The 27328-nt window shown below is 35.6% G+C and overlaps 1 protein-coding gene across 2 annotated transcripts; it reads left to right on the top strand.

The window, feature by feature from the left end:
- The first annotated feature begins 1153 nt into the window (after window positions 1-1153).
- PPP1R42 (protein phosphatase 1 regulatory subunit 42) lies at window positions 1154-26508 on the top strand. Of its 2 annotated transcripts, XR_007508809.1 has the most exons (10): window positions 1154-1215; window positions 2344-2554; window positions 4797-4963; window positions 5423-5561; window positions 7732-7848; window positions 13744-13861; window positions 15166-15294; window positions 16553-16705; window positions 24118-24240; window positions 25417-26508. XR_007508809.1 is itself a non-coding variant. In XM_049822825.1 (9 exons), exons 2-9 carry the CDS (start codon window positions 2426-2428, stop codon window positions 24120-24122), a joined length of 957 nt encoding a protein of 318 aa, XP_049678782.1. In that variant the 5' UTR covers window positions 1154-1215; window positions 2344-2425; the 3' UTR covers window positions 24123-26508. The 2 variants fall into 2 exon arrangements, 1 of the variants encoding a protein (XP_049678782.1); XM_049822825.1 differs by having other exon boundaries at window positions 24118-26508.
- The last annotated feature ends 820 nt before the right edge of the window (window positions 26509-27328 follow it).

Raw genomic sequence — 27328 nt, 5'->3', positions numbered from 1 at the left:
AAACAAAGTCCTAATCTTGTTTTCATTAGAAGCAATATAGTTACTGACCAGATGATGCACTTTCTATATTCCAACACAGCAAGCACACCACACGTAGTTATATTGACTTCAGTGAGTTATTCACATGCTTGATTGATAGAAACACAGAATGGTTGAGGTGGGAAGGGACCTCTGTGGGTCATCTGGTCCAACATACCCACTCACACAGGGCCACCCAGAGCTGGTTCCCCAGGACCATGTCCAGATGGCTTTTGAGCATCTCCAAGGATGGAGACTCCACCACCTCCCTGGGCAACTTGTGCCAGTGCTCAGTCACCCTCACAGTGAAAAAGCGTTTCCTGACCTTCAGAGGGAACCTCCTGTGTTTCAGTTTGTGCCCACTGCCTCTGGTGGCCCTGACCTGTGGCTTAGCAACACTCTTTTTCCTCAGAAGCGTTGCTAGGCCCATGACTGCAGGCCAAAAAGCAACACCCAACCCCCCACCCCAGCTCAGCTCAGCTCACCCTCGTGGGCACATAAGGGGTCTACCCAGGGGAGGCGTGGCCACCAGCGAGGCCCACAGGTCGCCTCGGGCCGCCGCCCTGAGCCAGTGACCGGGTGGCGCGGAAGAACCCCGCCCGCCTCTGCTCGACCCACGCCAGGCCGCGCGCGGCCCGCGGCTGCGCAGGCGCAGCAGGCGCAGCCCCCGCCTTCCCCGCCCCCACCCCAGCCCGCGCTCTGTCCTCGAGGCCGATTGGGTGGGGAGGGCGCGCGCGCCGCGGCTGGCGGCGGGAGCGCTCTGCCTCCTGGGCGGTTGGCGTGTGGTTGCCGTGGCAACCAGGGACGGCGGGGGGCGCTCGCGCCTCCTCCCTGCCCGCCGTCCCGCTGCCGCCGCCGGCAGGTGAGAGGGAGAGAGGGGTCGGGGTAGGCCGTGGGGTGGTTTCCTTCTGGGATGGACGTCGGGAGCGGATCCTGCCCCCTACCTGTCCCTCTTGGCTGGCGGGCAGGGACATCAAAGCAGCCTTCTCACGGGGTGTGCTGGGTGACGGTTGGTCCCTGTCGTCGTCCAGGCTTTCTGCTGCGGGGTTAGGGGACGACGGTGTCAAATCACGCGGCCCTAGGAGCTGGGGGATCGAGGGAGTCCTGCCTCACGCGAAGCCCCCGCTCTGGCAGCCCGGCTTTTCCTCTGCTGTTACTGCTTGGTTTGGAAGAAGGTCTAAGGAAGGGCTCCTAAAGGTATTTGTATCTAAAAAGCAAGAAAGAAACACACTTCTCAGTAAAAAAAAAAAAAAAACAAAACAAAACAAAACCAAAAACCAACGTCCTTCCAGCTCGCTTTCTTCCCCCACCTTTAAAAAAAAAGGCAAAAACCCAAACCCACATGGATAAGGGGGAACTAGTGAGCTTTAGCCTTGCTTATACATAAGGAAGTTTCTTTTGTCTTTGCAGTTGCAGTCTTTGCTTTTCCTCAGTTTCTCATAAATGGGATACTGGCAAGGAAGATTCTCCGTGCCTTGGTTTATGGGGCTGCATGAGTTTTAGGATTGGGATGCTTTTTGCTGTCTCCTCAGTTGTTTTGATACGCTGATGTAGGGGTATTGTGTATTGGCTAAAATACATAATGTATTGTGTACTGGCTAAAAAAGCAACCTTTTTATTCTAAGTTGTTAAGTTATATTCATTAGGGTATTTTTACCTCCAGACCATTTAAACATCCAGTCTGAAATACGTGTCTTGCCTTCTTCCCTTCACCCCATTCGCTGATTCTTAACTACACTTGGAACAATGGCCATAGTTTTAAAAAAGGAAGTTGGTATTGTTGTGAGAGACTTTACAGTATGCCTCAGTGCGAAAAACTCAGTTTTTCACTGTGCATAACAAATGCACATGCAGTTGTGTGCATGACAAAAGGGCTGTGCAGATGTATAAAGAGTACTGTAGCTTTATACCACTTCTCACAGCCTGTAAAGCCTGCTATAGAGTGTGATGTAGTTTCTATCTAATAATCAGGTTATGAGCTGCCATTAATTAGTTATTTAGGTGTGAGAATTACTTCTGCTGTGGACCATTGTGCTCATATTTCTGTATGAAAAAGATGAAGACTAGGGTACAACCTTCTTAAGCACACTGAAACAACAAATCGAATATAACAGTCTATTTTAAATGTTATTTAATACACTAACAGTTTGAAAAAATGACAGCAAGAAAGGGGTAGGTTTTTATAAGCAGCAAAGACCATACATAAATGTGTCACTCTAAGCAAAAGTGGAACTGGTGGGGAAACATCACATTTGAAGTACACATGTAAGCTTTGTTGAAGACCTGGGGTACAAGTAGTATAACGTTTTTCTTTTTGTTTTTAAGGCATTTTATAAAACTACTTACAAGAGCATGTGCAATACGCTATTAAAAGAAGCAATAGAGCGGTTTGGCCTATTACAGAATTATGGTTCAACTAACAATGGACCTAATTGCTAAAAGTGTCAATCACAAGAATCGCAATGAAGAGGACTTTGGACAGTATCTGCGAAAAATAACTCATCTGAATTTATCAGATAAAAATATAGATGCAATAGTAAGATTTATTTTTCTTTATTTCATTTAACCTGGCTATTCAAATGTTTTGTAGTTACTGTTATGATGAGTTGTTTATAGTTGGGAAGACAAACAAGCAAAGCCAATTTTCTATTTTATAACAGCTATATTATGTTTTAACATTTATATTGACTTGCAGTTAAGCCTTATTAATACATGTTTAAAAACATACTTCAGCATTCACTGCTGTTATTGTGTGGAACACTGCTTGTACGTAGAAGTGTTTAAATGGATTTTAAATGCATGGCATTTGAAATGTGAAAATAAACTTTCAGCTGTAACTTTTCATATAAAACATCAAAGCAGGTGACTGTAACTCCAACAGTCTGCAGGGTTTCTTATTACTGACCTGACACTTTTTTCTTTATGTGGCAAAAATCTTGTTGAAGTATTTTACTTACCTGAAACTGTAAACCTATATCATGTGTAGCAGACAAGAAGGGTGTTATCAGTACACTAAATATCTTTGACATTAATTAATTAAAATAGAAAATCCATGTAAGCAATTACATGAGAGGTTAACTGAAGTGTTAAAGTGAAGTACTTTTTGCAGTATTTCACAGAACTATTATAGAAATCTGCAGCTCTAAAAAAAAAACAAAACAATTTGCTATTTTTATTATTTCGTACAGTTGCTACATTGTAAAGGAGCTTTCAGGAAGTTACCAGGATGGAAGTGATAACTGCGCTTGCTTACCTCTTCAGCCACTTGAGAAAGAGGATATTTCAAATTAATTATTTAGACATGACACTTTTCCTATAGAATATAGCCAGGCCGTTGCCATTGAATCAGTAGGTGTAGGACTTTTGGCAACAGCGCTTTAGCCCTATTGAAATCTAGCTATAGTATTCTTGGAGGCTTTAGGTCTGAGGTTAAAAAACAAAGTTCATATTTGCAGCAACAGTTTGGTTTTTTATTTAAGGACTTGTATTTACTGATGGTTACCTTTCTAAAAATGCGAACCGTGGAATAGAAGATGATGTAAGAAACTAGTAATTTGCAGATCAGATTTTTTTTTTTTAAGGGAAGTAGTAATGATATTACATACTATTAAGTGTAACACTTATTTTATTCTCGTTAATGCCATATTTTTTCTAGTCTTGGGAATTTTGCAAAGAGTTGTTAACTCGCAGCACAATCTTTTCAATCTGTGATTTATTCCTTAGATTTCAGAGGAAGTCTGAGAAAGGAAAGGGGAGTTCAGGAACAGGATATAAGCCAAGTGAGATTAACAAATTTGGACTGGTGTAGTGGCTTTTTCAAATTAGTCAGGTTAAAATCTACTTTTTTTTTTTTTAATTGCTCCCAGGGGCTTGTTCATTTAAAAAATAATCCATGACCTTTTCATTTTCAAAGACTAAACCTGCAAACTTAACCCGGTCCTCCTTTCTTTGAGTTTAATAATAGGAAATTTATACAGGTTTCAGTAGTCCTGAGTTAATTCAAATCCCCTCAACATACTGAGCACATTTTGAAATTGCTGAACCCTGAACAACTGAATTGTTGTATATGGTGGATTTCTGCTTTAAAAGTGTGATTTCAGTCAAGAAGATTAAATAGTTTGTTTTATGTGAACAGATTCATGCAAGCAAATGGGTTTATTCAGCCCACTCCTAGGAATGTGCACAGCCATAGCAAGGTACTAATTTGATCAGTCCATTTTATTGGGACTGGTTCATCAGATGCCATAGAAAAGTTTTACAAAAACCCTCATAAGAACATGTGACCTTTTAGTTATTTAAGAGGAATACATTCAAAGAAACTTGACATTTGGGTGGAATCTTAGGACTTGGAAGTTTATTAAAATACACTGAAGTGCTAGTTTTTATATAAATCGGTATTCCTTTGCCAAGAACTGGTTTCCATTACACCACTGAGGTTTGATGGAGACAACTACACTAACAATTGTGCTTTTCTGAAATCCACCTGATGAAGGTGGGTAAGGCAATGAAGTCACACAGGATGTGAAGTACCTGCTGATGATGGGTGTAGTCCTCAGCTTCTGTACAGCAGAATATTAATGACAGATTTCAGTCTTAAATCTGATGATTACTGACACTAACTCAGTTTTTCTAAGAAAAATAGTTGTTCAAAGTGTTTATTAAAGGTGAAAATATATAAATCATGCAGCAGAGCTTAAATTTAAAAGCAGTCAACAGCTTCCAGAAGCAGGCAGTGAGTGAACTCTATGCAGCATTAATTTGTTATTTTTTCATTTCAGGGTGACCTCTCTTTGTGTAAAAATCTTAGAGTGCTATATTTATATGATAACCAAATCAGTCAAATCCAGAACTTGGACTTTGCTTCAAATATAACGCACCTTTACCTTCAGAACAATTGTATTTCATGTATAGAAAATCTCTCATCGCTGAAAAACCTTGAAAAACTGTAAGTTGAAAATAATGTATTTATTTTACTAGTGAAAGAATAATTATTACACTAAGAAATTAAAAAATGATGTAGCCATTAAGGTCCTTTCAGCTCTTAAATTATGCTTTTCAAATAAAAGTAATTGCTTATTATTTTTTTGATTAAGTGTTCTATGATACAAGTAATGACATACCATCTTAACATATTTATTTGTATTTTAATTATTGTTTCAGCCATTTAATAATAATAATAATTAATAATTATAAGAATAGTAGCAATATATAAAACCACTAAAAAAACACTTAGATCTGTTAGCTGTATGCTCTACTCACGTGCTAGGTTATTTACTTTTTCTATTATAATTTCCAGGTATTAGTCAACAATGCTTAAAAAAAAATATTTTTTTAATATATTGAGGCCTAGTGTTTGCTTTTACTTTCAAAGTATATTAAATCTATTCTGTGTTCTATTCTGCAGGTATCTGGGGGGCAACTGCATCACTGTAGTAGAGGGTTTGGATAAAATAGAACAAATAAGGGAGCTACATATTGAAAATCAACATCTCCCTCTTGGTGAAAAGCTTCTCTTTGATCCAAGATCTCTTAGATCCCTGGCAGTAAGTACATTCTGAGAATTTCAATGAGCCATTAATCACTAGATCAGTATTTTTAAAATAAGTGATTAGGACTTGATCACTGTGTTTTCCTTTTCTGCCAGTTGGTGGCATTTTTTCAAATTCTACCAAGGGACTTCCATCCCAGTTCTCACATAAGCAAGGAGTCCAGCAGATTCTACTTCTTCATTTATTTTTCTGTGAAAGATGGAAATGAGAATAAAGAGAGAGAGGAAGTAAGGAAATATGTGGATGCCCTATACCAACAAAATGTGAATAAAGTAAAAAAGGGGTAGGAATTTATCACTGTTAGTTGTCTTAGTCTGCTTAGTTTGTAGTGAATTAGTTTGTTGGTATTTCTCTGACTTGATTGTTAAATTAGTTTATTTAATGCCTTTTGTATTTCTCTAGAGAATGCAATGGCCAAAAAAAAGGTACAACAGCTTTTTTTTCCTGGATATTAAAAGCAATACAATCAAAAGCATTCAGTTTTAGGTCTGCAATTTTTCTACGTTGTGGTATGTCAAGATTTCAGGAAAGTCAGCTTTTGAAGTTTTCCTTCAACATATTAATTGCTCAGTAAACACCAAATGTATTGTTGAAGTGGTTAAAAAAAAAAAAAGACTTTATTTACTAATGGATGTAGTTCTATACAAAAACCTCATCTTGCTCTATCTCCCAAAGTGTAGTCAGGGCTTGACGAGCTTTTTTTGTGAAGATGAAGAACTTGCTGCAAAGTGAGTTCTTTTGTTCACATGTATATCATAAACATTTGACCTAGCTCTAATTCTTTCTGTTTTGACATTACATAATCTAAGACATGTATGGCCATTTTCCGTTAATAGAAATGAGCCATTCTTGTGAAAGCACTTTTACTTTGTTCCTTCTATATTGGAGAAATGACGAAAGTAGAAGGAGTTTATATAGCTATAATCTTCCCAGGATGATAACTCATATACTTCTGTATTTTTCAGCATCCTGGCCTAGAGTCACTAGCATTTTGTTCTTTGTTGCTTTTATTTAAGGTCTTTTGGTGTGGGTTTGGTTTGGTTTTGTAAGAAACACTTTGTATTCTTGACCATGTAACATCTTTGTGGAAGCTACATGTAAAAACATCCTATTTTTATCCTTCGTGTGCAAAGCGTTTGGTCCCTCTTTTAAGACATCACTTCTTACTTAATCTTGTTTTATCTGTTTCTGGCTCTTAATGCCATGAGAGATGAAAGAGCCAAAAACATGGGACCATATAGCTCTCTGTGTACCACAAGCGGATGTTTTGATGATGACAATATCATGAATCTTTTGACTGAGGAGAGTAAGTTTATGCGCTGTGTGTATCAGGATGATACTGGTAATTTCTGCCCACAATGTAGATCTTGGTCAGATTTTAGAAGGGGGTTACATTTCCTGTATACACTGCTGAAATAGACATTTTCTAACTAATGGAAGTCCCATATCTGGTATAATTCTAAACTCACTGGATTAGGTGTCCTTTTTCATCTTCTAGAGATATAAGCTTTTTGTTCCTTTTATATGAAACTACATTAAGTATTTCCTGAGATAAACACCTGAAAACCATTTACTTTTTATCTAGAATGTAAAGATCTCTCTAACTATTGTCTGTTACAAAAGGCAAAGTGCATTAAGTGACTCACTAGTGTTCCAAAGAAAGGGCAAGGAATAGAGGTATGTATACAGAGAGGTTTGTAGGATCAAGCCTGAAAGAAAAAAAACATAGCCTAGCTGTTAAATGGGACTATGTGTGTATCAGATATGGATTTCAGCTCTATGCAGTTCAGATGTAACCTTAGAAAAGGCAGTCAATTTCTGTGTCTGTTTCATACTTCAAATGTAGAGTTAGTAGCATTTGCAGAACTCTGTAAAGCATTTGAACATGCTTAGGGAAAAAACAAAAATTCTGCATTTACTAAGAGTTCCTGAAATAATTGAGAAATAATCTTACTTTGGTTTGACTTCAAAACCAGAATAAGCAGCATTTTAGGACAAGATGGAAAGCCAACATAAAACAATGTGGTATGTGGTAGTTGTATTTGCTTGTTTCTGCTTCATATGCTTGTTCTTCCTTTAAGAGAATTTTCTGTAAGAATTTACAACTTGACTCATGGCATGGCATGAAGAAAATAATTTTCTTTTTCTGCTTTTCTTCCTCCAGAAATCTTTGTCTGTGTTGAATATCAGCAATAACAACATTGATGAATTAGAAGAACTGGCAGTTTTGGAAAATCTTTCATATCTTAAAGCAGCTGACAATCAACTTCAACATATGAAGGTATTAAAATAAATATTTGTTCTATTTAGTATGGGTGATAAGAAATTAGTCAAATTCGTCTTTATCACTAAATAGATGAGTAAAAATAGACTTTACTTCTACATTTACTGAACCTCTGACTTTCCAAGCATGCTGTCTTTTCTCATCCAAAAATCTTGTTGAGATTAAAAATGGAGAACCGTTTATCTAGGATGTCCAAATGTCTTTTAATCCTACATGAAGTGGTAATTGTGCATGCATCTATCTATTAACTGAGTAGTAAATGCATGGAATTTATAACTATAATTATATTATAGCCAAACTGTAGAGTTACTGTGTATATTTTGGCCATCTGAATGACTATCAGTGGCTTAATTTGCAAAGATGATGTGGCCATTATTTGTTAACTAATGTGCAATATTTTACCATATTACAGTTTTTAATTCTCTATTTTAACATACATAAAAGCCACTTCTTAGATATCAGATCATCTAGCTGATTTTGCAGCCCTTCTAATATCAAAATGACTTTTTGTCTATTGTTTCTGGAGTAGCATAAGAAGTATTTGTCATGAAAGAATACATTTAATTTCTTTCATAAATTTCTGCTAAGGAAAGATACATCTTCATAAGCAAGAGCTCTAACTTTCACAGTAGCCGCTAAAACAAATGAAATTAAAGTATTTTTGCTCCTCCATTTGCAGTAGTGAATGTAGTTCAAACAGAATGTTCTAGACTAAAAACTTCCAGCTTATCTTCTCAAAAAGGAACAGGAGTATTGGCCTTGACACTTCTCATTATTTTATAAGTTATGATGTCTTCTACTTCTTGACATAAAGAGCAGTTAAAAAAATAATTTTAATGTCATGCTAGTAACTGAATATCAAATTTATGTTGAACAGTATGCTGACACCATAATTGCATGGTGGAGGCATGGAACAAACTTTATAAATGACTTAATAAACACTGTTTTAATTTAATATAAACCATAGGCATTAGTGTTCTGGGGTTTTTAAATTTATATTTTTATTAATAAATACTAAATGAATTGGCTTAAATCATGGCCCAAATCACCAAGACACAGCCTTGATTAAAATAAACTGTTTCATTACTGGGTTTCATATACATTCTATTTCCTTAGAAAAGTTAACTTTCATTTGTTAGTAATTATTAAAATAACTATTCTTATTACTTTTTAGAACACTTAATATCTTTTACATTAAATTAGGCAGTTCTGTTTACTAATGAGGAGATTCCTGTATTTTGTGTGCATAATCTGTCAATTATCTAGGTGGTCAATATACTTTATTTGTATACTTTATTTGAACTCTTAATTTTTTACATTTTAATATTAAAAAATGTTGAATGATGCATTTCTTTTTTACTAGAGGATTATTAATGTATTTTATTTCAAGCTGTGTTTCTGGCCAGCAGTTTTGATTGAATTCATATCAAAATACAACTCATGTAGGCCTTTGCTGGGTAATTAAAACCATATTGAATGTGTTGGCTACATCAAAATAACAGTAAGCTTTTTTAAATAGGTAGTCTCTCCAAAGATTCCCTTTTGAAAAGGATTGATTTTCTAAATAGAACACATTACAGTGATTTTTTTTAATTGTCTTTTTTCTTTCTTATAAATACAAAAAACTTCAGTTGTGATGATCTTAAAAGAAGATTGTCTTAGCCAAAGAACCAATTATTTGTAAGAATGAGGATGCCAGTTCAGAGACATCATTTTTTACTGTCTCAGAGGAAAACATAGTATCTTCTGAAAGAGAATAAGGAGAGGACAAAGAGTGCATTATTCAGTAACTGTATATATTATTTAATCACTATTAAATTTCATTATTTCATCATCAGGAAGACCAGAGTTAATATTTACCCAAATCAATTAGACATCTAGATTTCCATGTTACATGGTCACAGCTTTTGAAAAATCATGTGGTTAGCATTTGAGTTAGCTGCTGCTGCTGTCAGTTACACTTGGATCAAGCTCTAGTAAGTTTTGAAAGTGACTGTCCTGTGTGTTTTCTAAACAATCTCCAAGTTTTGAAAATATGGAGCAGATAGGGTATTTCTATTCATATCTTTGCAGACCTGTAAAATTAATGACTGTATCAAATGTGTCTAACATATAGTGTAATGCAGCTGGATATCCAACTTTCCAGCTACAATTACTGTGTTTTAGAGATTACTTTTTAGTAGGCTTTACTTGTCACTCATATAAATTCTTATTTAAATAATAAAAAACCCCAAACTGTTGAAAAAGCAGTAGGCCATGCAAAGTATAAAAAAAAAAGTCAGTTTTAGCTCTACTTAAGAGGGTTTATCTTACAGCTAACACCTAGCAGGAGAACAATCTTACATATCCACTAACTGTAAGAAAAAAATAGCTGAGGGAAGTTTTGAGTATGTTTCAATTTTTTTACAGCCCTGAATTTCATGGTTCCATGGCTTACATTATTCTACAACTGTGATAGCTGAAAGGATTTTAGGGGGTATACAATTGTACTACATATACTTAACTGCTTCTGCTGGCTGAACTTGTTACACGCAGTAGAGGCTCTTTCATTCCCACACAAGCTGCCTCCATTCTCCTCCCTCTTGCCTCTCTGTTTTCAAAACTCAGATGCATACCTCTTTTTCATGCCAGAAGGTCTGTACCCTGTTTTGCCATTCCTGCTTCCCCATCACTGCCATCGAGAACATCCCCAGCAATGTCTGGCATTGATCACAGACCGTGGCGGTGACAGAGAAGTGTCAGAGAGCTCTGTACACAGCTCTGCTTCACCCAGTGGGAAGAGAAGCTGTAGAGGAGCCATCCATGTCTGAGCAGTGCTGGTCAACAGCAGTGATCTGTGTAGCAGAGGTAGATGGTTGCAGGAATAATATGGAATTTTGCAAAAGAGGGAAACGTGAAAGGCATAAGAAATGCATGAAATACAATCTTCTCATGTAGATTTTTCTCACTTTTGTATAATTATTTTATATCTAAACATTTATCTCTGATTTTTCACATTACTATGAAAACCCATACTCCCTTGCTTTTCAACAATGCCACGTTGATTTCAGTGTAATTGAAAATTACAGCTAGTAAATTCAAGCACTTCAGGTTCTGGCTAATTCAGGGCATTGCTAAGAATTAACAAACATCAAGGCATATGACCTTGTTTCACATGACTGAAGTTTATATAATGCAGTCTGAACAGTAGACAGAACAAAATTTAAGTCATTTTTCTCAGTTCATGCAAAATAGCTTACCATGACTAGCTACCATATGTAAAAAGCATGTCTTAGGTCAGTTATCAAGAATATAACTGATTTTAATAGAATTGGCTTTTCTTTGTTTTTTGTTGCTTGCTTCTTCATTTATTTATCCTATCGAGCTTCTGGTTTACTTTAGTCAGGTTCACAAGGACTTCTAGGCTGCAGTGTATTTAGGTTGGAATACTAAGGGAATTTTTTAAAAACACTATTCCTATTTTAAAAAAAAACCACAACTATTCCTGTTTACAAAAAGCCAGAATATTATTTATTAATTAATTACATTAGGTTTGGGAAGATTATGACTTGTGTGAGTATTTGGATAGATAGAGAAAATATAGCTAGAAATACCTATAAAAATCTGTATTTCCTAAGTCTTTAATTTATTCAACCTCTGCCCAGTATTGATTATGACAAGAGGATATCACAAAAGATGAATTCATTCGCTTCAGAATTGAGTCAGAAACAAGAGAAGAATTATAGATTTTCTGAAATAGATTATGACAGGTAATCAAAATGGTGACAAATTGCTGTCTGTATATGTAGTTAGGACAGTTGGACTAGATGTTTCCGATAAAAACTGGAGCATACTGGTCAAATATCAATTCTTAAATGGCCATTGTTAATTGGTAAGAATGTTATTGCCAGGACTACAGCTGCCTACTAAGGCACTTGCCCTTCCCCCTTTCCCCCCACCCCGATGGAATATAATTTGCTCGTCAGTATTTTGTAGCAGACCTCAAAGTGATAGCATGACATGATCATTTATCAAATGGAGACTGCCCAGAAGAGTGTCTGGTCCCTTTAGTACAGCTTATTGAAAGGCTGGGAAGTGAAAGCACTTTATTAGAGACAGGAAGGCAATGAACAACTAGAGCGTATCGAAAGGGTAATCATATTTCAGCACAAGATTAGTGTGCTCTTAGATAAACATACACTGGAGTAAGCATGTTCTGGGTCATTTATCAAGTAAGTAACAGCTAACAAATCTACAGGACTCTTTGTATACATTCATCAAAGTTAAACTGTATACGTTTTATTTCAGTAATAGACAATTTTGTGTTGCAAAACTATTACTTGAAAAAATTCTTTCTAGTGAAATCTAGAAATTACATTACAGATTTCAGTCACAATGCCTGAATGCTCAGGTAAGAATAAATAAATAAATACACTTGCTACATGCTATTTCTTTTTTAATAAGCCTAGCCCAAAATATTTTTCCCCTAAATTGTTGTGTTTGTGATTAAGTGTTAGCACCTGAACTGTGGGGGTTATCATATTGCTATTCTGATACATGCTGATAAAGCTTTGCTGTGAAACATTATGAGATTTATCAACATTTCTTCATGCGGACTGGTCCTCAGAGTTTCTTGGATTTTTTTATCAGTATTGCTCCTCACAGAACCAGGCTTTTGCTCTCTATTTTTCTAAAAGACATTATCATCACTGGATAACAATAGAGGATAGATGAAAAATTATATGGTTTGGAGGCGTGAGGCTCTGCTGCCACTTCCTCTTCCATGTGATTTTTCTAAGCTTGTATTGTATAACCCATAGAGTATTCCCAGGAGGATTTTCTACCAAGGGAGTAGAGCCTGCAAAACCAGAATTCTCCCTGCTTGTGTTACCCAGGTGATTTTCTAAATTTGAAGGAGCTGAAAGGTATCTGCATTGCTAGATACTTCATTATTGGCATCAAGCTACAAAATTCTACAGGCTTTGCAGTTTAGAATCTGTCACATCATGATTAGTAGATTTTTTCCAAATTATTACAACTGTAGAACATAAGTTCTCTCTCCTCTTGTATTTATACAGATTGTTTTTAATCCCTTCTTAAGCTTTTCACACACATAAGGAAACCTATCAAGAATGACAGTTACGTGAAAATTTGAAAATAAAGTATTTCAGAAAGTAGGGTATCTGAGTAGAAAGGACCAATCTGCTAAGCTTTGCATCCTTTTAACTTGAATTTATTGTATTTAAAAGACAGAAGTTTTATCTAGGTCATACTGCCCTTGGGTAGAAACTCAGATGGAGAAAGGTATATTTCAAAAATTTCACTATTTGGGCCAATACTATAACCGACCACCCACAGTTATGTAGGGGGTGATTACTGTTTCTCTGGTAAAATACAGTTTTACATATATATAAAGAGAGAGGCAGTCTACTGTGGTTTGCACAAGTTTTAGCTTTTTTTAGTCTGTTGTTTCTGTGTGAGGTATTTATACTTCCACAAATTTTTCAAAATCTAATTGGACACCAATACTCTAAGGGTTCTGTGAGACCATGGGCATGCATTAACAGTTATTACATATACAATTTTTTTGGCTGGGAACTCCTCAGCTTTAGGTGCTTATAAGTGGGATTGTAGTGGTAATTTTCCATAGCTGGCATTACTGTATCCTTAAAAATGCAGTTTTCCAACTGCATCACCATTTATTCTGTGCAATTATGATATATTCAGGGAATGCGACACACCACTCTATTTGAAAATGCACATTCTTAATGTGCATATTAATACATGAATAGTCTCATTGAAGTTATTTCTGTGTACAGGATTTGGGCCTCACTGAACAAATTGCATTATTATTTAATTTTACTCTTGAGGGGGAAAAATAATCACAATGTTCTGTTCTTGTATCAATTGTAGGATTTGGAAGTTGTATTAAACAAATGGACAAAGCTACGCAGAATGGATCTTACAGGAAACCCCATCTGCCACAAACCAAAGTACAGGGACAGGATTGTGGTACAGACACGAACTTTAGGTAAAAAATAAAACCAATAGCCAGCCCCAAAACCCACCCATAACCCTCACTGTTTTAGAAGATAATCAATACATTAATCATTCTTAAATTGCACTGTGTATGTAAACACAATTACTGCCATAGATATTTATGTCAAATGATGAATTTTTAATTTATGTACAGGTAATGTAGCTAAAACTGCTTATGTAATCAACTGCACAAACTGTGTTGCTTAGCTTTTGCTATTAGTAGTAGCCATCATTCATTTTATAATAGATGATTGGTGAGATTGTTGTAAGACAATAAGACTTTTTTTGTGTTTATATTCCAAATGTTGTGAAACTGATTTTCAAAGGTAAGTTTATTCTACTCCCCTATCAGCCAGTAGTAGTTACTTAGGTGTTTTACTTGTAGAGTTACAGTTGTACAGTTTATACTTTACTGTGTTTGAATTTATTATATAACATTTGTCCTTAAAAGCAGTTTACACTTCTGATATGAATGTATTTGTTAATGTTAATCTTACTATGATGCAGTTTATATTATTATTTTGAGATAATTCCAGCATAAAAGAAAGCAACTTAGTCTTCTATATGTAAGTATTCATACTGTAGAAACAAGTAAAAAATACCTGCTAATTTTTTACTTTTTTGGATGAAGGTGGCAATTATCTTAAAAGTTGTAACTACAGAAATTGTTTTTCTTTTTTCTGAGTGTACAAAATACTGGCCATTAAGAAAAAGAAAAAGCCTATCTGCACAATGAAAATAACAGTGCCTTAGGACAGTTCTAATGCAACCTAAGTTTGTGGCCAAATGAGGTATTTCATTTGGTCTTACTCAAAAATGCAGATGCAACCAAGGAAACATGGAGCATAAGCTTTATGGCACCTAAGTGAGTTAAGTTAACCTTAAAGAGCCAAATCTGTCTGTCTGTCTTCATGATCAGTGGGTTTCCTTGACTCCTAAGACATGCAGTTTCTCTCTCTTAACTTGAATTTCTGCATTTATATATATCTTGTGTGAGATCATAGCTTTTTTTCAGAAATTTCTATAAGGTGTTGCATGTTAACCAAATGTGAAATATATATATTTCCCTTGAAAGTTATAAGAATAATAGATACTTTCTTTTGTAATTAAGATGTGTCAACTCACTCTTGTAGCTTGAATATGAGTACCAAGCTGTTCAGGGTATCTTCTTACCAAAAGACAAAGAAGAGCAAAAAAGGTCTGAAGAGAGCAAATATAGAACACATTACATAAAGCTTTGTACAGCCTTCTAGTTAACTTCGGGTGTTGCAAAAAATGTTCTCTTCTCTTTGACAGAATTCCTTGATGGGAAAGAAATTAAAGACATGGAAAGACAGTTCCTAATGAATTGGAAAGCCTCCAAAGCTGCCAGGAAAAAAAACAAAGAAAGAATGACGAATGAACATGCAGCGTATCTACATTTTTGTAAGCAAACTAATCAATTACTTCATGCTTATTTGCAATGTTATAGAAACAATAAAATAGCAGCTAACAGTAAATATAGTAAGAATGAGACTTGTACTGGTGGTGAGACCAAAACACAGGAGTAGAAATTGAACTTTTCCAATATAAAATTTAATTTTAGCACTAGTTCACGTGGTGTTTTTTATCTCCCATCCCAATCTCCCAGAATTATCAAAAGGAGTAGCTAGTACATTTTGAATGTTTTTAAATACTCATGATTACTTTCTATATTAAATAAAATAAAAGAAAAAGTGTTGGGCATTCTAGAATAAATATGCATGAAATACAACAGACTTTTTAAATCTATTTGTTGATACTTATTTGATCTGTGTAAATTGCCAGTCTTTTTAAAGGCCTACACAAGATACATGTCTAGCAGAAGTAAAAGTTTTAAACTTGAAAAGGGAAAAAAAAGTCTTGGAGAAAAAAAGCCTTAAACCTAAAAGAAAAGGCAACATGTTCTTGAAGTAGGAAAACAAATTTGTTTCAAAACTCAAGCAAAACCTGAAATAAACTTTGAGTTTTTTAAAAAATGGTGGGGTGGGGTTGTTTTAGAGTTGTAGAGTTGACTGCAGATTAAAACTTAAATGACTTAACAGCAGGATTTGGAAACAGATATTTGACTTCAAATTACTCAAAATGGTTTGAACGACCATATTTATAAAATAAAATAGGTGGCAGTTACACTGTTGCTTTCAGAAGATAAACTGTGATACCTAACTTGGGAGAGAAAGCATGTTCTTTATAGTCATACTATCTCCAATTATTAATTCATGAAATCTCATGAAGATCAGTTATTTTTGAAGACATAAAGTGAAAAGCACTCAGCCTGTCAGCCTCAACCCCAGCCCCAAGAAAGTTGCAGTCTGCTCAGTGTTTGGAAGCCATATGTGAATGGCAATGGTTCTGAAAGTAATATTCTGTCTTCTGAATAACTACTGATATAAGGAATTGAATTTACTCCCTTTCAAATAACTCTACCTAAATGGGAATACCTGCTTTAATATTCACCTTCATCAGTGTTTGCAGCACTTTCCATAATTTCATACAAAGTACTCCATTCTCAGTTTTCAAATTTGGGGCATTTTACCCTAAGGCTTATTACACTGTTTTCTTTAACAAGCTATATTGGAACCGTTGATCAATCGTACTGAATATTAAAATAGATATGGTTTGACTTGGGATATTGAATTAATCCTTTTTTCTTTGTTTTCTGCAGCTGACTTTGAAACACCTTATCCTATTCTTCCCTTCCACTACAGTCACTCTGTGAAAGAAAAAACAAATTTTTTAGTTTTGTCTGAGATGCACACAGTTCAAAGAAAACCTCTGCCAAGAATCCTGGAAAAAAATAAATCAGATGAAAACTCAGGTATGTTCTTCAGACATATTCCTCTTAGTTCTGTTGGTTATTGCTTGTACAGCTCTTACTGAATCAGTTAGAAAATGAGTACATGAAGGTAGAGTTTAATCTGAAATCAGTTTCAGGTTTTTTTAACCATGTTAGATTTCAGTTTGTTGTTATAAATCAGTAGACTAGCTAATAGTAATAACTTTACTCCAGTGTTACTAGTTTCTGTCATATGCATTTGAATGTAGTCTTCCACAAAGGTAAAATAATATCAGAGTTAATTCTTGGAAGTATAGTTGCTGTCAACAACGTTGGTGAAGGTTGATCCCATGCACACAGTAATATGCAGAAGGAGAAACAATTACTTTTCATCATTTAGCTTACTTCTGATAGACATGTTCCAGTGTGTTATATACCTGATTAGCATTTTCCTGTAGCATCAGCTCAAGACCATAAAGATAATCAAGAAGGACAATCTGATGTGTGTGCCTTACAGACATTTAGACATTAGATGAATTTAAACAATTCAGAGTTTAGCATATATATTCCTTACTCGCATAAGCAGCCTTGTGAACTCTAATGCAACTGTTTGTGGAAATAAAATCTGGTCATAGGGATTTGAAGTCTGGGACCTATAGTTTTTCCACTTTTACCTGTAGTAATAATTTAGTTTAGTATTTGGGACCTAATACCACTCCTTCCAAATTTTAACGCTACTTTTAACCTAACTGTTTTATTATTCATCAGCTGTACTGGCCAACAAAAAAACCCCATAATTTATGCAATGCTGTAGATAAAATGAATAAATAAATTCAACTGACATAGGTATTCTTTTGTAACTAAATTACTATATGTAACATTTTATTCTACATTCAAATCAGAATTTATTAGTGTGTTTCAAAATTTAACAGAGCAACATTTAATACTATTTTATTCTTGACAACTTACCACTTTCCATTCCATTAGTTTTGTCCCTACTGATTATTTGTTCTGATTAAAATTCGCTGCCTTTCCCTTGAGAAGGGAAGAAGAATTACAAATCACAGAGCTGCTCTCTTCCAAAGTATCATCTTTGTTCTTCATATGACAATGGATATATTCCAGCCTAAAAAGAATCTGAACTTGTCATATATGTGCCCATTCTTGAATTTTTTTCCTGCTGCAGAAGGCACATAGCAGTGGAGAAGTTTAAAAACAAGAACTGCAGGAACAATGCACTAGTTATCACAAAATAGTACTACTACATGGTTATCTTCCAGTGCATAATCCAGGCTTGTGAAATTCAGAGGGGTACAGGCTAATACTTATGCCATACAAACGTGCATTTTTTTCTTTTAATTCCATTGTAAAATGAGTTCGTCCACATGCTCAGTGTTCTGTCAGCTTGCATTTCATCTTTATTAGCATTCTGTCTTTTGGGCTAGGCTGAATAAAGTTACACTCTTCATTTACCATTCTCCTTAGTTCTAATAAATGATGAAACATATGTGTACAGCACCTCCCAGAAATTTATTTTCTTCACTGTAAGAAATTCCGCTACCACCTTTGAAATAAAGCATTCTGATTCTACTCTACTATGTTAAAAACTGTAGCATTGTTGAGCTTCTTTGCTTGACAAGAATTTTCCCAGTGTTAAGAATCTGGAGTACAACCCTGTCCCTGTTAAAATCCCTTTTGACCCTAGAAAGGCAAAGATTGCTTCTTTCATGCCTGATTTGAATAAAATATCTATATTTGTATTAATTTACATTTGCAAATTAAACAATTTGAGTGATTTTTTTTTTTTTTTAATTAGTCTAGAAGATTTTACTCTGATTCACATTAAGGTTAGAATCAGATGACATGCATTTAATATTTTCAAAAAACTTGTAAGCAGAGCTTTTATCTTGGAACCTGAAGGTTGCTGTACATGACAACTTCATGTGTAATCACTGATCTTGAGACGTATTCTAATCTTGTTACTAGTGGAATTCCATGGAAACCAAAGAGTCTTGGGAATTACTTAAAGGTCTGTGAATTCTTTAAAATGTTTTTTGGGGGAAAAATGTATCTCAAAATACAGAAATATTCATTCTCAGAGTATATGCAGATACGAAATAATGACAAATCACAGTATTCCCTTGCCAGATCCAGTAATTAGGGATATGCATAAATGTGCCCACATGTAAAGCAAGGAAATTTTGTCAAACTGAACAAATACCTGTATTGTTTAATTGAAATTCAGTATCACACCAAAGAAATTAGTGAATTTTAATCTTACTTTCTGTGTTAGTCAAATAAATTATCCCAACAGATGTTTCCTCTTTCTCTATACATGCTAGGTGATGTTTGACCTTGGCAACTGAAAAACAGGCATTAAATACCTTCTTAACCTACATCTAAGATCCACTGAGGATTACATACAGCTCGAACAATGAAAAAAGCCAGTTATTACTAGATTACTGAAATATGTCATTAATCTTTCTTTGTTAATGGTATAAAAACAATAGCAATTTTATATTGGATTTTAAGTTAGTTTTGAACACTTACAGAGAATTATGGATATTGGCAGGAAGTAATTAAAAGAAAACAAATCACTTAACTATTTTAAAGATACCCAATACCTTCCAATGGGATACACTATTATTAATTTTCCCTGAGCAGAGAAGTTGTTGAAATTTTGATGTTGTGAACTTAACCTGTAACCAGCAGTTTCTGCCCACATTTCCTTACTTGTGGAATTAAGTATTGTAGTAGGTATTTGTAGCACAGAATTTGGTGGGAAAGTCACCTTTTGTCTCTCCAGTGTATGTTACGTGATTAGCAATATGGTAATATTATTAAATGATATAGTCAGCGTATAATTAAGTACACTGGATTGTGCCAACTAATCATAAGCCACTCTCCTAGCCACCGTGCACATTCTGCATAGTTCAAGTTCTAGTTCAAGTGGAAGGAAGTTGCAGTGAGGAATGTTAGTTCCTCCTCCTCTTAGCTCTTTGGTAGGTGCTCTTATCAACATGGTATTTATTTATTTTATTAAATATTTATAAATGCCTTGAGTTGAGGTGATTTCTGTGGTCTGGAACCTATAAAGTAATGTATATTTGATAACAGGTAAGAATGTACATGTTCTGCATTTATACTGGGCTTTTGTTTATATGACTCTAACTGGCATCATAATAAATAGAATTATTAAGGCCTATTATATGACAGTTTTTTGGGGAGTGCTGATACTGACATTATTCTGATTGTTTACCCAAAGCAAAACTTTTACAATCATATGTTTGTTTCATATTATAGAATATAGTTCTCATATTTGAGGGGGTGGGGGAATATGTTACCTCCAGGTAACATAAATCTTGTTCTCTTACTGAATATAAATTTCAACAAACTTTTGAAAATTCAAAAATAAAATATATTTTCAGCCTTGACTCCAGGAAAAGGAGAAATACAGAGTTAAGAGACAAACCAGTGCAGTTTTAGCTGTGCACCCTAGAGCTGGTTTTAGCCACTGAATAGCCTACAAGCACTCCAACTGTATTCAGAATAAGGTGCATTACCTATGTGGAGATACCAAATGGAGCACTTTGGCAAACCTGAGAGCATGTTTTGAACAGACATGGAGTGCCTTTTCCAGCAGCTATAACCCATCTCACTGCCTTTCCTTGGTGATGGTGTTGGAGGAAAAATGTAAACATCTCCTCAGTGAGGTCTAGAAAGTATCAGTCAGCAATTAGTGATGAAGGCTGTGGAAGAGAAATGTAAGGAATTTACTTGCCATTAAATTACTCAGCCATGATATAGGATATGAAGAGTCACTGTAATGCTAGATAAAGCATAGGGATAAAGAGATGAAGTGAAGTTCTGAAATTAAATAGTATTGCTGAAGCAAAGCCATTTGAATGGAGGTCAGGTATTAGCAGTTCCTGGTTACTGTGGCCCATGTGAGGTTTCAGCTGGGAATTCAGCCCATTTAGTGGTTGGCTCCCTTTTTTCTGGAGGATATGCACTACCTGCAAAGGTGAGTGTTCAGTGCTTTTGTAGGATCATAATTAACATTACAGTAACGTGTACTTTCATGGTGTTTTCTGTATCCATAATTATAGCCTTGATGAATGTTGTGCTGAATGATTTGCCCGTGATAATTCATAATTTGTTTAGAAGGAAAAATATAACTTTGTCATTACAAACATGCAAGATGATATACAAATGGCATTATCCTCTGTCTAAACTTAAATTTCAGTACTGGTAATTAAAAAAAAAAAAGTAATTTTAATATATGCCAAATCTGTAGTACTTAACACTGCCGCATCATTCAGCGTCCTAAAGACAGTGATAAAAGGCATCCCTTTTTAGCTGTGCCCCTGCTTCCCCACTCCAGTTCTCTGTACTGCTGGCTGTGCCCAAAACTGGGAAAAAGAAAAGATCTAAAATACAGTAACAGAACATGTGCACTGATAGACCCACTGTGCCCTTGAAAAGAAAAAAATGCTTTTTCAAATCACCGAAAGAGAGTGAGCATCTCCTGATGAGCAGATTGCCTGCTAGACCACACATACTCCTACACGTCTGGATGACCAGATATCATATAGACACATTCTTGTTGGGAGGTATATGCCTCTGACTGGCAAGCTGTCAGGAGCACATTTCCTTGCACTGGTCTGCTACCTCTTCCAGGAGGTACATGCTATTTCCTAGACCTTTAGAAGACCAAATGGCACATGCAACTTGTCAGCCAGTAGTAGGTCAAAAAATTACTGGGACACATCTGGGTATGCAGGCTGTAACACACTTTCAAGAATGTTGAAACCCAGACTGTTTGAAACTTTCTACATAAAATACATTAATACTTACTTAGAATAAAAATTTAGGTTGGAAAAGACCCTTAAGATCATCAAGTCCAACCATAGGTCAATAACATTTTAAACAGAATGCACAGAGAGTGAGCTATTCAGTGACTTTAGAGAGAGTTGCATCTTGTAAACAGCTCCATCAAAACTGTATCAGGAATTAAGTACTGCTTTAGGATGGTAAAGTGGAAAAAGCAATCTCAAAACTTTGCATATCTATTTTTCAGGTATTACATGTTCACTATAACAGTTATTAGATAAATGAAACAGACATCCAGTATGCAGTGTTTACTTTTCTCCTATCATTAGATCTTTGTTGTCAGTACTTTTCCAGACTACTGTTGAGATAAAACCTCAAAATTTCATAGCATATTTAGCCTGCTGTGTTAGCATTGCACATTTTTATTATTGAACTGATTTACAAAATTATAAAAATCACTTTTATGGACACAAAGTATGACTCAAATTAACAAAATGAAGAAATAATGCTGTGTTTTCAGGTTTTTAAAACAGATTACCTGCATGGGAGATTTAAAAAGTAATTTGAGGTTTAAAATAAAGACTGCTACTTGAATAGGATTATATAAATCAATTCTGTAATAACTTCAATATAACCCTGGAAGATAGTCAGTTGAAGTCAGTTCCAATAAACTAATTTACTGCAATGATATAAACACTGTTTCAATATTTGCCTTCCTGTATTGTATCTCACATTGTGTAGGCACACTCCCATATCTGAAAAGTTAAAAGCAGCTGCTTTAACAAACTTGAGGTGAAAATGCAATCATTGTGCTCTCATCTAGCAATATGAGATGCTACCTTTCGGAGGACAGCATTACAACCACTAGTTTACTTAATAACAGCTATACCTCCTCAAATTCACTTCCAGCACCCTGGGATGCATCCCATCCAGTTGCAAAGACATGGGCATGTCAGATTTGCTTTAGTGGTTCCTAAATTGATTATCATCTACTGTTGGTAGTATTTCTCCCCAACAAAAACTGTTCCTAGGACCTAGGAGGTGTGAGACCAGGTATGAGTAAAGATTCTGATGCTTTCACAGGAATCTGCAGTACTGTTATAGCTTTTTGGTGTGTTAGAAGGACCAAAAGGGAAAAAAATAAGGCATCGGTGCTTGAACACCTCCCCTTGGTATTGCTCTGACCATAATCAGAATATACGTATAGATACATAAGCTTTTTAATAACTGTGTACACACACAGTATTTGAGTTACTGATCTAAAGTTCAAATGTGAAATCAGTAACCAATGAAAAATTCCTGGTTTTCTTAAATGTCACAGTAAAAACAGTGCAAGGTGTAAGTTAATTTAATGCCACGTTATTTCTTTATATATGCAGGTATAAAGCAGTGCATAGAACTGCCTGTGATACAGCTATAAAAGCCACACAATCCAAAAGTACTGAGATTGGAGCAGAAAGGGAAAAACATAACCAAAAAGTTGAGTCAGTGTTCAAGATGTGCCCATTGATTTTTGAGGATAAGGATTCAGATACATGATCTGTTAATATGGGAAAGTATGTGATTATAATTCTAAGTGTAACTGATAAAAATAAGGGGATCTGAAATGCTCTTCCTTGTTTTTCTTATGATTTTTTATCTCTGTGTGCTGTGCAAAGTAGCTATCCTGACTAACAGAGCTCTGAGGGGAATCAATTAGTATGTGAACCTGCTTATTTGCAGTCACTAAATCATAAATGTATATTGTGACTGTAAACAATACATTTTACTTTGCTAGGAAAAGAAATCAGTGAGGTTTTATTTTAAGTCACGTGGCCTTGAAGGATTCTAGGAGTTCACTGCTAAAAAAAGATGTATTTAAACCTTACTGCTTCAATCAAGTAACACTGTAACCAGAGACTACAGAAAAGACTGACTACATCTTTCTGTTCTCTTAATTCTGAGCAGAATTAATTGCTGCATCAAAACCGACATAAATCAGAGCCAGCTGTGAAATGATCCATGTAACAGACTAATACTTTTAATTCAGAATGAGATTTGGAGCAGTAAAATCTTCCTCTCTTGGAGAGTTAATATATTAGACTGTCATAGTAATCACTAATTGCATGTCCAGTAAAGTTGACTATAATCAGTTACACATAGTTTGTAGAAAAATGTTTTGGAATAAAAGACTGAGTCTTATCTGATTTCATTTGTATGAGATATTGCTTTGATTGTTACTAAGATTTTGTTTCTTATGGAACTTGAAAATATCGGTATTTGATATAAATTTATGTGGAAAAAATTGTTAACTGTCACCATTTTTGTGTGTGGAAAAAGTCGGTCAATTTTGTAATAAAGGAATGTGTAATACCCCAAATAGTCAGATTATGTCTATTCAGATTAGTCTGGCCCCAGGTTTGGCACTGGGGGAAAAAAAGGGCTTTCACTGCATCAGTCGAGATCCTCACAACAGGTAAAGACCTTTTTTTTTAATCTGCAGCTTTTGATAACACTGCTTATAAATTTTGTAAAAATGTTGTGTGGTCCTGGGAAGCGTTAATGAAGACAGAAGCAACAGGGGCTTTGGTGTGGTTCTGACATGAAGATCTCATCTGTCCTCCCTGATCTCTCTGATGTAGGTTGAAGAGGAATCTGAAGTAACAGCAGAAGTAAGTTGAATTCTAAAAGCCAGAAGTTACAGGATGTGAAGATTTGGCCATTATTGGATTTTTTTTTTTTTTCCTCAAAGCTTACAAAGAAAGGTACTGGTGTCTCTTTAGATATGTTATCTGTGGTTTTGTAATCTCCAAACAAGACAAAATTAAGTATGTTGAATTTAACACTGCCTTTAAAGAGCATTCAGAAAAATAAGGGGGACTGCCTATTTATTTAGAAGCAATGCTCTGTATTAAAGGCATGTAAAAACATCAGCACATGGTAGGCTAACTTGGTTACCTAGTTCTTAAACTTCCTCAAGAAAGGAGTTGTTTTGAACCAGTGTCTTACCTAGTTTGTGACCTGAATACCCAAGTACCTGCTTCTTTCCATATAAGATACTCTTAGCAATTATGCAGAGGCATGCTTATAGTCTCTTACTTCAAGGAGAAAGGAGCTATTAGCACACGATTTTTGAGAAGATCTGTAGTCCTAAAAAATAATTTCTATGATTTGGACTTTTCCCCGTTCTGGTGAATAATGTGGAATAGTTAGGAAAGAAGGCACACAAGAAGATTAATGATATCTGTGCTGATTAATTTTTGGATTGGGACCATTACACATTAATTTTACTTCAAATTCTGCTTCAAGTAGGACTTGAGTTTGGCTGCTTTGCACTAGTTTGAGTAATTAAATGAATGCTCAAGACTTCTGATATAGGAAAATTCCAAACGTACAGATAAGTAAAGGGAAGCCCAGATTGTAAATTGCCCCTGGAATAAAACCTTTCCTAATGGAGTTTCTCTGTATGAATGTCACTGCAGCATCTTATGCTTCAGACACTCTCTGAAATAAGAAAGGGATTTTTCCTGAGTAAGGAAATCAGGATCTATCTTCTTGCATTCAGTGTTTTGTGTGTTTTGTTATTGCTTGTATTTTATTGCCCTTTGATAAAGATAATTCAAATGAATTTAACTCCTGCAAGCATTCTACCTTTGAACAACAAGATCTTTATCTTTATTATAAAAGAAATGGATTTCCAAAACTAAGGTAGTAAATGAGTGGTATTATAACCCTGAGGTGCCACTTGCTTCTGTTAAAGCTAGTGCGTGATTTGCCATCAGAATAAGAAAAACAACAAATAAAGCTCTGACGTGTAGCTGTCATTATTAATCCATTACTGAAATTAGCATTAACCAAGCATGTTTTAGCTGTCGTCATCAATGATATTCACGTCGAGGAAGACAGAAAAGCATACGATTAAAATGTTGCTTCTTGTTTAGGCAGTTCCCAGAGATGAATGTCAATACTTCTGGTAAACATGTTTAAAGTGGCAGCTGCTGGATTACTGACTCAATGCAGCGTGTTAGGAAGTCACCTCCTGATTTTTATAGCACGACATTATCTGAGGAAGCCTTTCCACCTGTACACTTCCCTCTGCCTTACACACACCCATTTAAAAATGTTTAATGGATTTTTAGTGTGACTTACTATCATACATTCTGAGTATTTCTGGCTTTAAGATTTTAATTTATTGTACATTAAATAAAATATTTAAGACCTGAATGAATTATTCCCTGTACAGCAAAGGCCATGGGGTTTCACACAAAGAATCCTGCAGCCAAGCAACTTGCGTCTAGCTAAACCAAACCCCTATCAAAGTCTTCCACTGGTGAAACAGCAAAGTGGGTCTCGCTCTCTCTGGATCTAATCTCTCTCTCACTTTCTATATTCTGTAATAGTTTGGCTACATCCCAGCTGCATACATGTATGTTCAGTCCCACTCTTTGGCCTGCTCTAAACCCTTGCATTTTAAGTCTGTGATTCCCCCTGAGTGCAATCGTTCACTCTGTCATTTGATGCATAAATATTCACACTTCAGCTCCAACAAAGCCAGCCTTCAGCCTGCTCGGCTCCCACTCCACTCGCTCGTGCTGGCTGCAACGCTGCGCTTCTCACGTGGCTGCTAGCGAGGGAAAACTGTGAGCCAGATCTCCTGGGGTTCTCCTCCCACACCCTCATTTTCCTTTCTCTTTTCCTAGAGTGAGAGTGGCTGAGCTAACGGAGACCCTTCCAAATTGAACACCTATCTTGTGATCTAGAATGGAATAGTTTTGAAGTATTCCCTCACATATCTGTAGGTGTGAAATGGAATTATGGCGGGATCTCAGTATCTAAGTCTTTAAAAAGACTTAAGTCTAAATAATATAAGGCTAAGTCTTACTGTTATGCTCTAACACTTAGGTGTGCACATATGCTAGAATGGAGCCCTTCTGATATATATTTTGTATATATTTTTAAAGTAATTATTACCAAGAAAAGTGGATGTCTGCTTCTTGGTGGTAGCTGGGAGAATGGAATATTAAACTCACTTAAGCCTCTTTTTTTCAACTTGCCTCTGAGAATTCTGTGATTAAAAAAACCCAACATATATTTTTTAAATATTTGGATTTATGGCTCTGGATGAAAAAATCTAAAGAGAAGACAATTTTAAAGGGGGTAGAGAGCAAATTTTAAACTTTTTTATTGTTTTAGGGTTGTTAATGAAAATATTCATCAAAAAACTTTGTAATTTAAAATGGGACTTTGATTATGACGACATTTTTGGAAGCTAAACTACTTTGCTCAGCCAATTTGGAAGGAGAGATGAAATTAAAAATGTTTGTCCTGTTTTCTTTTTCAATGTTAAAATCTTTCTTACAGCATACTGGAGAGGCACTGATGTGTTCTACTATTCCAGTGTTAAGAAGCAGCTCTACCTTTAGTAATTTGGAAAATACAATAAAAATTCTTTTGCTACACTGTAATATAACATATTTGACATAACTGCTGAATGTGCTGTAGTCCTACAATACACTAAGACCATGCATTTGAAGCAAGGAAAACATTATTTAATTGGAAATTTGCAAAATATTTGTTTGGGTTTGGGATGCTTTCCCTGTGAAGCAGAAGTTCTGAATTTCAACCTATTTTTACTCTCCCGTGGCTGTGTCTCGCCTTTGATTTGCTCCCAGGCTACAGCTGGAATCAGCAGGACCTGACCAGATAAGGCCTGTGCATGGCTTTGCACTGTAACTGTTTTACTCAGACGAGCAACATTTCTGCTAGTCTGTCAGCAGTACCAATAACCGCACTTCGCCGTACCAGCAGACATGCTTGTGAAGTCCTTATACAGAAATGGGAACGGGAGAAAAT

The sequence above is a fragment of the Accipiter gentilis genome, chromosome 2 (assembly GCF_929443795.1).
Source record: "Accipiter gentilis chromosome 2, bAccGen1.1, whole genome shotgun sequence".
Lineage (NCBI taxonomy): Eukaryota > Metazoa > Chordata > Aves > Accipitriformes > Accipitridae > Astur > Astur gentilis.
Note: the sequence above shows the minus strand (reverse complement) of the source record. Positions and strands in the feature narration are given on the sequence as shown.

Bases quoted from the DNA above. Each gene is read 5' to 3' on its own strand.
- PPP1R42 (XM_049822825.1), top strand. From the start codon at position 2,426: ATGGTTCAACTAACAATGGACCTAATTGCTAAAAGTGTCAATCACAAG. The intron at 13,862-15,165 runs GTAAAAAATAAA...TCTCTTTGACAG, and splicing joins GGTACAGACACGAACTTTAG to AATTCCTTGATGGGAAAGAA. The intron at 15,295-16,552 runs GTAAGCAAACTA...TGTTTTCTGCAG, and splicing joins TGCAGCGTATCTACATTTTT to CTGACTTTGAAACACCTTAT.